General features: G+C 30.7%; 1 protein-coding gene across 4 annotated transcripts in view; it reads right to left on the bottom strand.

Annotated features, from left to right (window-relative positions):
- Positions 1-12,615, bottom strand: part of FER (FER tyrosine kinase) — a 437,039-nt gene that overhangs the window by 222,860 nt on the left and 201,564 nt on the right. For all 4 annotated transcript variants that reach the window (XR_003119794.1, XM_025387375.1, XM_025387376.1 and 1 more), the window contains 2 exons: positions 5,631-5,834; positions 1,194-1,316 (listed from right to left, as the gene is read on the bottom strand). Coding sequence is in view for 3 of the 4 variants with exons in the window: in XM_025387375.1 (XP_025243160.1) it covers positions 1,194-1,316; positions 5,631-5,834 (327 nt within the window). In the remaining variant the exon portion in view is untranslated. The remainder of the gene's footprint in view (positions 1-1,193; positions 1,317-5,630; positions 5,835-12,615) is intronic.

The following is a 12,615-nucleotide window of genomic DNA, read 5'->3' as shown; positions in this document are numbered from 1 at the left end:
AATGTGACAATCTATTTCAGACTGAAGAAGAATTTTTTATGGTTTTGGTAATTAAGGGTAGAAAATGAATTTAAAAAATTAACAAAGAATTATGCAATTTCATAATTATAGAAAATTGTTCAAGAAAGCCAGCTCCTTAACCAGAGAATTAGAATGTTTAACAAACAACTGTCAAAATCTTCCGTGAGAGAAATATTAAAGGTCATCCTCTCAGTGAAGACTCAGTAGTACAATAAATGTACAAATATAGATATTATTTCCCAGATTAACAAAAGGAAATAAAATAATTGTTTTTTAAATTTCCAAATTGCTAAATCCGGACTATGTACCAGCACTCTTGGAACTGACACTTACTTCAGATTAAAAGCAATCCCTAAATGTATAACAGTCATATCAACAAATATTAATCTACCAAATTGTGTGGCTTTCCTATTTCTACGCTGTTCTTCATATTAGACAGTCCTGAAAGGAAAGCGCTCTTGCCAATACGAACCCCACTCCTGAAACATCAAAAGTGCTCAGAAACTAAGTCAGCTCCATTGTTCCACTTTGGTTTAAGTCCCAAATATATTACCTTAAAAACACAAAACTTCCATATACCCATTCTTTATTGAACAAATCTTGAAAAGCACATGTAAGTAGTGTTTTCTGCGATAGATCATAGAGGTAAAAATGACCTAAGACAATCTCTTATCCAACCACCTGGCTCCACATAGGTAAGTTCTGATTTACTGCTTCCATGAAGAGTAGACTAGTTCTTAATAGTTCTAATATCTTATAATACATTGTAAATGTAACATCCCAAATTAAAACCCTAATTTATTCCTAATTGCTGGACATTGTCTTTGACTTATACAACTTTGAATCTTTTATAACCTGAACCTTTCAAAGTATGAACCTTATAAAGTGAAGAAAAGCCTCAAGTCTGAAGAAAAACTAGGAAAGAAAGGGAAAAAAAATCCAAGCCATTTGTGTACTAGCAAATACTGAATAAAAAGCAGCTCATTGTAATAAAATCAAGGAAATTTCATGTTTCAATTGTATTACTAATAAAAGCTAGAAAAACAAAAACAAAACTTTCTTTTTTTCTGAACGACTAGCATATAATCTAAGAACTTTATTTACTGTTGGAAATGTTAACGCACCAAAAATTCTTTTAAAACAAACAGACAAAAAAGTATATAAGCAACTACCTTAGGAATAGGATTCAGCAGAACTACACCCGATTTCTTAGTGATGACCTGTTTCGTTGTATAGTGATGATCTATAAGTTGAGGAATGTTTGAAAATCCAGTGCCCTCGAATCGATACATGTTCTGGAGAGAGAACAATAAGGTAGAATAAATGTGAAGACATTGCTTTAGAAAATCTACATTCATTGACAAATTAGATTCCATTCTTAAAAAAACTATAATTGCACAACCATGTGAATATACTTAACACTACTAAACTATACCCTTAAAAGTTATTAAGATGATAAAAATATAAATAAATAAAGCTCTGACATGTTTTAAAATTCTACCTTGTGAGAGATAAATTAATCTTCACAACGTTTAAATCTAATTCAAATTGTTGAAAAATAAAAAATCTAACAAACAGACCTGAAATGCATTTTGCTAAAATGCTAACCAAAGGAAATAAAGCATGGGATACACCCGAGTTAACGGACAAGATACACGTTTACATATGTCTACATATGTGTCCCATTTGATAAAACTTTCAATATCAAAAATAATGTCAAAAATATAAGGAAGGATATCCAGTCTGATGGTAAATATTTTAATACATCTGACCATTTATTTTCTATCTGTTGATACAGTATTAGTTTGCTTTTTATAGTGGAGTATTCATTTATTATTCATTACCAAAAACACTCATTCATGCATCTTTGATAAAGAAATAAAATGCACCAGTGACAAAACTGCAGATATCAACATGCCCAAATCTTAGCATTTTAAAATTGCATATCACTAGGTAAGGTGCAATTTTCCCCAAACTCCTCCAAGACCCTTTTTCTCTTGTTTTCATATTTCAAATTGGCCTATGAGTAGGTTGTCATATGGATAAATTGATAGCAATAAACCTGGCAAATCAAAAATACCCTATTGGCCATATTTTTCAATGCAAGAAGCATTGCAATGCAATGTAACAAACGCTTCCAACTGATAGTTCTCACATCCAGGAGATATATACCAATACAGATTTTGGAGTACCCCCATTTTAAGAAAATCCTGTGAAGAAATAAGAACTTTCAAAACCGACTAAATTCTATATTACTCGCATTACTGGAAGATTACTTTCCCAGTTGAAAGTTTAAAAACTCAAAGCTCTTTTTCCATACTAGAAAATAAAAAAGATTTAATGTATCAAAATTTAATTTATATAAAACTTCTTAAATGAATATTTCTGTTTCATCGAGTAATGAACAAACTTGTATTAGTTTACTTTAGCACTTAACTATGGAGTATAAATCAACTCAAGGCAGTTAGTGTTTGAGTCAGTTCAAAGCAGTTGTTAATTCATTGCCTAAAGAACTTTTGTACATAGTAGGCATACCTTCTATGATATATTAGCACTGATGCTTGAGAATATTTCACACTGAAGGTACTAATCTATTTATAATAATGTATGTTCTAGGTGTGCAAAACACCAAGCAAGATCTCTCAGTGTCTCAGCTTATTCCTTAGTGAAACAGAGATAATATTTGTACCTCCTCACCGAGTAAAAGAGTTGAATAACTATTAACACGCAAACCACTTTACCAGTATATGGTACATGTACTGGCACACATTCAATTATCAAATCACCAGACAAATAATAAATGTTAATGGACACTTAGATTGATTCCTTATTTTTGCTACTGTGAATGGTACTGCAATAAGCATGGGAGTACAGGTATCCCTTTGGTATACTGATTTATTTTCCTTTGAATAAATACCCAGTAGCGGGATCACTGGATCATATGGCAGTTCTATTATACTTTTTTGAGAAATCTCCATATTGATTTCCATAATGAATTTACTAATTTACATTCCCATCAACAGTGTATGAGAGTTCCCTTTTCTCCACATCCTTGCCTGCATTTATTATTTTTTGTGTTTTTAATAATAGCCATTCTACTGGGATAAAATGATGTTTTATTGTGGTTTTGATTTGTACTTCTCTGATGATCAGTGATACTGAGCATTTTTTCATAATACCTATTGGCCATTTACACAACTTTTTGGAGAAATGTCTATTCTTTGTATTAAATGTTGTATTCAATGTCTTGAATGCAAAATGCATGAGTGCATAAGCTTTCCAGTATTCATTTCTATGCTGCCTTATTGGTTTATTTAATTTCACATCCTGCAAAGTATGTATTCACTTACTTGATTCTCGCAAAAACTCTTTAAGATATTAACCCCCTTTATTTCCTAAACCACAGAACAAGTAAAGACAGAGCTAGGACTGAAAGCCAAGTGTTCTAACTCCAAATATAGTGCTCTTTTTATTGATCTACTATTTAATATTTTTAACTCCTCTAAAATCTTGTATTACTTCATAACCTCCTCCTCTTGGAACACTTATTGACTCATTTATTTACAGCTTCTATAATATAAACTCCTTCATTAGAATACAGTAGGCACTCATTAAATATCTGTTAATGAATTTCCCCATTTATTGACCCCTTCTAGTTAACAGGTATAGGAGGAAATGAACAGGATAATTTTAGCTCATGGAAGAATCACCTGCACAAAATGAAAAAGAATTAAAACTCTATATCATCTTATACTGTTTGCAATTGCTTGAGGAGCTCAACATTATACAGCAAAAACTCACTAGAATAAAATTAGGCAGCAGAAAATCTGAGGCGTTTAGTGAAAAATAAATGTTCTCATTTTTAACAGAGATATTTGAAAAATCTCAGTGACAGAAGGAAACTGGATAAAACTATGAAATGTGAACTTGTAACCTCTTATTTTTAGCATATATTATATTGTTCATTTTAGCCACTTAAAACAAAATGGCAATATTAAAAACAAGCAATAATTTGCACACTGACCCTTTCCTTTTTGTTTCTAAGAATGCTAATTTAAATACTTATAGTTACAATTTAAACTAGAAGTGATAAGATAAATATTTCAGTATTACATAATACATATTTCAAAAATAGTTACTTTCAGAGCTTAGAAAATAAAATGAAACATTCATACAAGTTGTGGTTAACGAGTTTATACTTTACCTACAATCTTTCCTTCTACAATTCTCACACCATGTAATAAATATTGCCAACATGGTCACAAATTGTAATAGGGTAGGTTATCTAAATTCATAACTTAAAGGCATATATAAATTACAAAAGAGTTTGCCAAGGAAATAAAAAATTACACATCATTAGAAACAACAGAGTTTCCAAAACAGTAAGTTAGATGTATGAATGTGGGAAAATATGATTATCAAATTGAGGTCTGAATACTATGAAAAATTAACAAATAGTGTGAACATTATGATAGTGGAAATACTTTAATGGATATATTCCTTTTAACCTACTAGAATGGTATCTACTTCATTTAGCTATAACTACTAGATGTAAATGTACTAAATGCTACTGAATCCTACACTTTAAAATGATTAATTGTATTGTATGTGAATGTCAGCTCAAAAAGGTATGTTTCATATATATATAAACTTATTAAGAGGTATATGTGCATACGTGTGTGTACATACACCTGTTACTAAGCTATCCAAGCCCTCAGGTTCATCTAATGATCATGGTTCAATTTTTGTAAGGCAATTAGTATCACCCTAGTCTCTAGACATAAACTGAAATCCTGTGGATAGCAATCTTGAAAATGCAGGCCATCTGAAATGATGGGAATGGAAAACAAATAGAGGCATCAATTCCTTCATATGCCAAAAACATTAAAATTCCTTAGTGGGTAAAGTTAAATTTTGAAATTACTCTTCATCTGTTTAAGGCTCAATAAAGAAATGTAACAAACATAGAAAGTAGTCTAGCAATGCTTAAATAAATTTCAAAAAATAAATTAGCATTAGAATAATCAATGTAAATAAATTATTTTTAATTCTTCATTAATTTCTATTCATTATTAATGCCAATAAACAACGGCTTATCTATAAAAAGAAAAAGCTTAATCTTTAATGTATCAAAAAACCAATTCAACCATCATCCCATTCATTACGAAATTTCACTATCACTATCAATAAAGTATTTCTTAAAAATCTTTCACGGCACCATTCTGAAAACAATTCCAAGCTCCAATTTCAAAAGTATAAGTTTCATAAACTTAAGTTTTTCTAGAAAAAAAACTTATAATAATCACATTGTTTTTAGTTTTAATTCGAAATATCTTTAATGTTCAAATTTAACAACATATTTTAAATAGCTATAGACTTTGATTTTGTAAACACTATTTTTAATTTAAACTATTACTAAATACATCTTTCCTTAAACATACTTAAATGTTAGCAAATTTTGAAGCACTGTATTTAAGAAATTCAGAAAAAAATTAAGTGCTAAATTTCAAGTGTTGCAGGCATTTGTCACAAACCATTCATTACTTTAATACAATTGTACCACAATGAACTACATCAAAATATACATATGAACTAAACTGGGAACGTACATCAACATATTGTATGATAAAATGTCTCCTCTGTCCATCAGAATATACAGAAAGGACATATTCACCAGGTTTCCCATGACTCTCTCGCACCAAAAAGTCTCCTTGTTTTTTTAACAGTTCTTGAGCTTCTATTCTGGGAATTGCACCATGGTACCAGTCCTGTTCTGCCAAAGGCTTCTCACTGATGGAGATCATATCAGAAAGCTTAAACAAATATTAAAAAAAAAAAAAAAAACTAAATTAGAGAAAATACTGATTATTTTCTAATAAAATTCATAGCAACTATAAAGGCTTCTTACAAATGTTCCTCCCTTTAATTGACCAATTAAAAGTTATATGATGAACCTAAAATATCTTTTGAAGTACTGGTGCTGAAGTTTACCACAAATACATACACTTCAACACTTTGTTTTATCTGTCATACAAAGGTAGACACAATATTAGCATTTAGAGTTAGCATTGATAATCTTATTCACCATGTCCTAAAATAAATCTATATACTAAAATTATCAACCAGAGAAATTATGAAGAAAAAGAGGGAATTAACAGAAATGTATCACAAAACAACTTAATTTTTATGTAAATGAAAAGCTAAGGTATTTCTTTTTTATGTAATTAACTCTTGATCACAGAGGTTCTGAGCAGTCTCATATGTTCCAGGAGCACTATCTCAGGTTTTATTTGATGCTGCCTTGCTGCTGTGCCTTCCTGTCCTTATCTTCACTCACCTGACTTAACCATTACCTCTGCCACATGGCTGGTCCTGCTTCTACAAAGCAATGGTAGATAAAGCCCTAGGAGAAATAGCATCACTGAAAACCACCAATATGCAATTACAAACACATGGCAAAGATAAGGAATGTTTATAAACCATGAGCATGGTAGAGAAAGCAAATTCTCTGTTATTTTAAGAGGCCAAATGCTAACACCAAGTCAGAAATAATTTAAGAGATGACTGTTATTTCCTTGAAATGTGCTAACTGATAGTAGATTAAATCACACATTTTCTGATTACAAGTAAAAATGTTGCTGATGTTATTGTTGTTTTTATGGCACAAAGGAACTAAACTCCTCCAGACAGAAAGAGTACTTTGTGGATAAGGTGTAGTAATTTGAACTAACTTTTAAGGTTCTCAAAATACAGTATGCACAATGCCTCATGAGAAGGTAATTTATAAATTGGAAACATCAGAATTAATAATAAATGAAAGGCAAATATTCATATTCATATATGAAGTTTTACAGGCTGATATAAATTCTAGGTAGGACCAAAGTATGGTAATTCTGTAGTAAGTAAAAACTGGTTTTTAACAAAGACTTCATTGTTTTGTACCACTGAAGAGACCCAAAACTTACTGCTCAAAATTCTATTTCATATTATCCAAAACCCATTCTGTTGGTTAAAAGAACAAAACAAAACAACAATAAAAAACTTGAAAAGTCCAAAATAGATCTCAAGGAAGAGTCTACATTCTGATTCTTACTTCTTCCACTCATATTAAATAACATTTTAAACTTTTAAAATATATTCAGGTTGTGACTATACATGGAAGTTTTGGTAAACTAAGTCTTTTTAATTTTCACACAAACTATGATAAACAATATTATGTCATATTTAACATACAAGAAAAATATTTTATTTCAAAAAACGTTTTAACATATTCCCAAAAATTGTTTTAAAGAACAATTTTATCTAAAGAACCACCCATGACTATATGAGGTAAAAGAATATTACTTTTAAAAACAAACATAATCTACACAAAATTAACTTTTTGTATATACCGATACTAATAATTTGTAATTATTAAAGAAGTAAAAATAATCAAACGTTTTCTATTTGTATAATTAAAAATTTTATTTTAAAATTTTATCATAGTGCATCTAATTAGAGTAAATACTAAAATTTTTACTATAATGGACATATTTCTGTCTCACTAATAGCAAAAGTGCTTATTTATTCAAAAGTTATTACTGAATACAAGAAATTCAATGTAACATCTTTGCAAAGGACTTATTTTTATCATTGTCTCTCTAAAAGGTCTACATAACAGGAAAGCATCCCAAACAAGGATGCTACATGTTGATTTCTTGTCCTAGCCAACCTATCCTTCCAAATTTGCATTTATTTCCAACTGAGAGAACGCAGTTTGATGAACTAAGGTGGAAAGGTATATGAAGTACAAAAGCTCAGCCAGCATTCCCAGAAATTCATTTAAGTATATGATGAAGAACATGTATGGGGGAAAAGTCATCTAGGGAAAGTATCTGAGTTTTGTTTCGTTTTTAAAAAACTAAATAGTAAGGAACTTACATTGCTATCTCATAAAGATCATACTTCAATTCTATAGGTTTCTTAGTTTCTTTGGGGGTAGGGAGGGAAGCTCAAAGATCTGTTATTCCCCATCCCCTATACAACACTGTTATGAAATATAAGCTGAACTTACTGTGAGTGTATGTGTGTATATACACATGTGTACACACATACACAGGGAAAAGTCACACATATCCCCTGCCTGGGTATATCAGATCTTTCAAAGACTTCTCTGGAAGCACTGGAAGGAATATTCTTATCAATATGATTTGAATGAAATCCCAACACAATTTTACAAACTTGACAGTAATATATGTAGGATGCACCAGCAAAAAAAAAAAAAAAAAAAAAAAAAAAACAAAACATACCAAGAGCCCATCATAATGACATCACAAATGAAACCAAGCTTTTTACCTCAAATATCCCATCTTTCTCAGCCTCAACACACAGGGTTTTTCTTCGTTAGTAAATTATCTGAGATTTTTGCCAAAGATATGGGGGTAGGAGCAAAGCCTCCTTTTTAAGTTACAGTTAATACAGTACAGTTAGTAAGTTATATTTAATAAGTTTTCCTGATTGATTGGGCTAGCTGTTTAATTAGTTATTTTCCCTAGATCTTGTTCCTAAAGAATAGCCCAGCAAAAATATACCGGAATTAGTGAAATTAAAGAGATTATTTTATATGAAAAGGCAATGAGGAAGCAGCACTTGAAAATTTTTTTTTCTTGGGGAAAGAAAAAGAGATTAGTTTTTCTCCTTACCCTAGTCCAGGCTAATTCTCAAGTATGTAATGAAGATTTGTATACCTTCACTCAAGCATTTGAGTATCAAGATGAGCTTCTTTTTGGGAGGCAAAAACAAAAGTGTTTTTTGAAAATAGTCTGGTCTAGATTCTATTAAAATTAATTACCCAATAAACCATTTTGAAAAAAGCAACACAAGAATAAAACAGCATCAAAAATATGCAAGCAAAACCCTTACTGAGCTTGAACAATCTAAATAAAACTTCAACACAAACTTTTTTAAATTCTGAATTTTTAACATAAAAATGACATTTAATTATCTTTTCTATTCTCATGTAAATTTAGTTATTAACATTAATTTAATAGTCTAATTAATAAGTTATTCCAAATCCAGTTTAGTAATATACTGGGGTGACTATGAGTAATTTACAAGATTTTAAATATTTCTCAAAAATTCTGTAAGACTCAGCCGGTAGCATGGCCAAATGATCTAAGGCACTAGATTAAGATTTGGCCGGGCACAGTGGCTCAAGACTGTAATAGCACTTTGGGAGACCAAGGTGGGAAGACTGCTTAAGTCAGGATTTCAAGACCAGCCTGGGCAACATAGTGAGACCCTATCTCTATAAATTTTATTTATTTATTTATTTATTTATTTATTTATTTATTTAAGATGGAGTCTTGCTCTGTCACCCAGGCGGGAGTTCAATGGCGTGATCTCCGCTCACTGCAACCTCTGCCTCCTGGGTTCAAGTGATTCTCCTGCCTCAGCCTCTCGAGTAGCTGGGATTACAGGTGTGCATCAACCTGCCTGGTTAATTTTTCGTACTTTTAGTGGAGACGGGGTTTTACCATGTCGGCCAGGCTGGTTTCAAACTCCTGACCTCATGATCCACCCACCTCGGCCTCCCAAAGTGCTGGGATTACAGGTGTGAGCCACCACGCCTGGCCCTATAAATTTATTTTTTTTTAATTTCATAGGACCCCTTTTCTTTTAAAGCTATATATTACTTAGGAATTTTAGGAGGGGATGAGAAATCAACTGTTTACAAAAGATGGGAAACACTAGTCTACTGAATGAGCCTGGTGGTAGTAAAAATTATCTTCAGTGAAAGGGAAATGTAATCATAGGTGGGAAAGTGTAGTTTATGTCATTTCTAGTTGGATAGTTGGATCTAATTTTTTATTTGTACAGATATACTAAATGTTTAATATAAAATGAAAAGAAAAAACAATGTTCTCCCTTCCAGTCTTTTAAAAATTTCTAAATAGTTACATTTGAATCTATTGAATTAATTTTTAAATAATGAAAAATAAGATATTCTGAATATTTGTACCTCAGGATCATTTGTGTTCAGGCTAGACAAACAGGATGTAAATTAGTTAAAATAGTGGTTCTATCTTTGGCACTAAATGACTATCTTTAATTCTACAAATTCTAATTGTTTAGCAGTAAAGCTGAATTGGCAGTTTTTTCATGGATATTATCAACCAAAAAAAAGATACTTCAGCTAATATTTACATTCTATAATGAAACTAGCTGTAAAATTTTTATTCATAAATTTCTTAACAATTTTTTGTACTACAGTATTTGAGAATTTGAATTTGTTTGGTTCAATAAATAATTTGTTTGGTTCAAACAATAAAACTGTTCTCTAGCATAGTAACTATACAGAATTACATGCTAATCAGAGATGAGCATTAGTACAGAATTCTTTCTAAAACTTATATTAAACAAAAATAGACAACTAAGCCAAACTCAAGTATCAGGTTACTTCCACAGCTTCCCATTTCCTGGCCTGTCTTTTTGTACTTCTTCTTGGGTCTCTGATAAGGGACACTATGTTTAGCAAAATATAAATTTTATTTTACCTTCCTTTCTTTCTAACAGTTCTGCTTGTTTCAGTACCTTTGGGTTTCCTCCGACTTCTTTTTTGCTGGCTTCTTCTGTTCCCTTACTCATTGTTTATTGGTAATAACTTGCTTTTCTCTCTTTATTATTTTTACGCAGTTACTTTTACGATTGTGCCAGTGACTCTCACTCATCCTCTCTCATCATTTTACCACATTTTTGCTATAGTTTCATTTATTCAGTATCAAATATTCTTTCCTTAAACCCATATATTTTACATATAAAATGTGCCACAATATCAATAAGAACACATTTTCATCAATTAACTATATTCAATGCTAATATCTTATCACACATTGCAACAAAAACTACTACCAGATCATTGCAATATGTCAATAGGCAACCATATTTCAGTAAATGTAAACATTTATCATCAAGTTGGGATTGCCTGTGTAAACTTAGTATCAATCTGACATGATCTCTGTTACCTGTTTTAAGCATCTGAGCAAACATATAAACAATAGATTTGCTCCATTACAGTACAAATTACAGAATATCAATCTCAATAAGTCCTTTTAGAAAAATTACATGTAATATTTATAATTCAAGTAATTCAAAACTTGAAATTAATAGAATATTTAATTTTCCTAAACATGACAGAATTCACTGTATGAGAGTGATATAATGCAAAAAGTCTTTATTTTCCCTTGTTAATGACTCTTTTACATAATAATAAATGGGGGGAAAAGCAATTTAAGACTTTAAGAATAATCGAAGACAACTGATATTTAAAATGTACACTATTTAACCTGAACTTAACAACATGTCTTGATTAAAGAAAATATAAGACCGATTTTCTAGACTGAAAGGAGAACACCGAAAAATAGAAGCAGTTGATGTCACGCATGAAAAGAGCTAAATTCCCCTGTGCCACTGGCGGAAGCCAAGCACTGTGACCCTGTATTACAACTGATGTACAACTTAATATAACTGAATGATGTTTCTAAAAAGCAAGCAAGCAAATCTTACTTACAATATTACTCTATACAAAGGAAGCACATTTCTACTTTCCAATATTTTGATTTTCTAAATTCTAGTACAAAGTAATTCTAAAATTAAAATAGCATCTATGTCAACAGAGTGTAGAAAATATGAATTTTAAGGAGACTGCTGTTGAATAATAATTCTTCTGATATCTATATAAAGAACAAATCATTTCGACCAAAATGTGCTTTATTTTTGTTTCAAAGAATATTTTTCAAAGAGTGCTACCATCAGAGGGGCATTATTCACTCCATATATCAGTGATACAACTAGTATTCATGAGTGTCTGTAAGATGGAACAAGCGATTTGCTCGGCCACTCATTATAGAAATTCTGTAGTAGATGGATGGCCCTAGAGAAAGGGCAATATTCTTGACATGACTGGAACAGATCTCATTAAATATAATATGGTTTGAAAGACTTTCAATTGGAATGGACCCTCATGATTGCCAGTAGGCTTTTAAAATATGTAATTAGTACTGTCTAACATCTCTGGCCTTGGCTTCAGAGGCTTCAGAACTGAAAAATAGTTCTCAATGCAAAATTACAACCTCCTTAAGATGGGTAGATGCTAGATGTGACTGTAGCCTCAGTAATCTGAGATACTAATAAAAGGGCTTTTAACACCTTCAGTACACTGGAAAGGAAACACATGCTTGTAGCTGATATAACATATTAAAGTATTATTCTGATATTATATAAAATATATATTATATATTCTATTATATATTATATATAATAAGTATATATTCTGATATATTATATATTATGTTACAATATTCTATTATTATAACAATATTAAACATCTGATGACATCAAATACAATATTCAGATGAAAAAAATTCTGCTATCAGCTAAAGTCTTAAGTTCTTTCTTCTATTAAGACTGTTGATCTAAGCATTACATTAGACTGTCTTTAAAGGGAGCTCTACATTTTAATACTGTTAAAAACAGAAAAATCGTTATGTCAAGTCCATTGTGATTAATTCTAATTTCATTTTCCTATATATAATGCATTTGCTTTATTTTATCTAA

The sequence above is a fragment of the Theropithecus gelada genome, chromosome 6, assembly GCF_003255815.1.
Source record: "Theropithecus gelada isolate Dixy chromosome 6, Tgel_1.0, whole genome shotgun sequence".
Lineage (NCBI taxonomy): Eukaryota > Metazoa > Chordata > Mammalia > Primates > Cercopithecidae > Theropithecus > Theropithecus gelada.
Note: the sequence above shows the minus strand (reverse complement) of the source record. Positions and strands in the feature narration are given on the sequence as shown.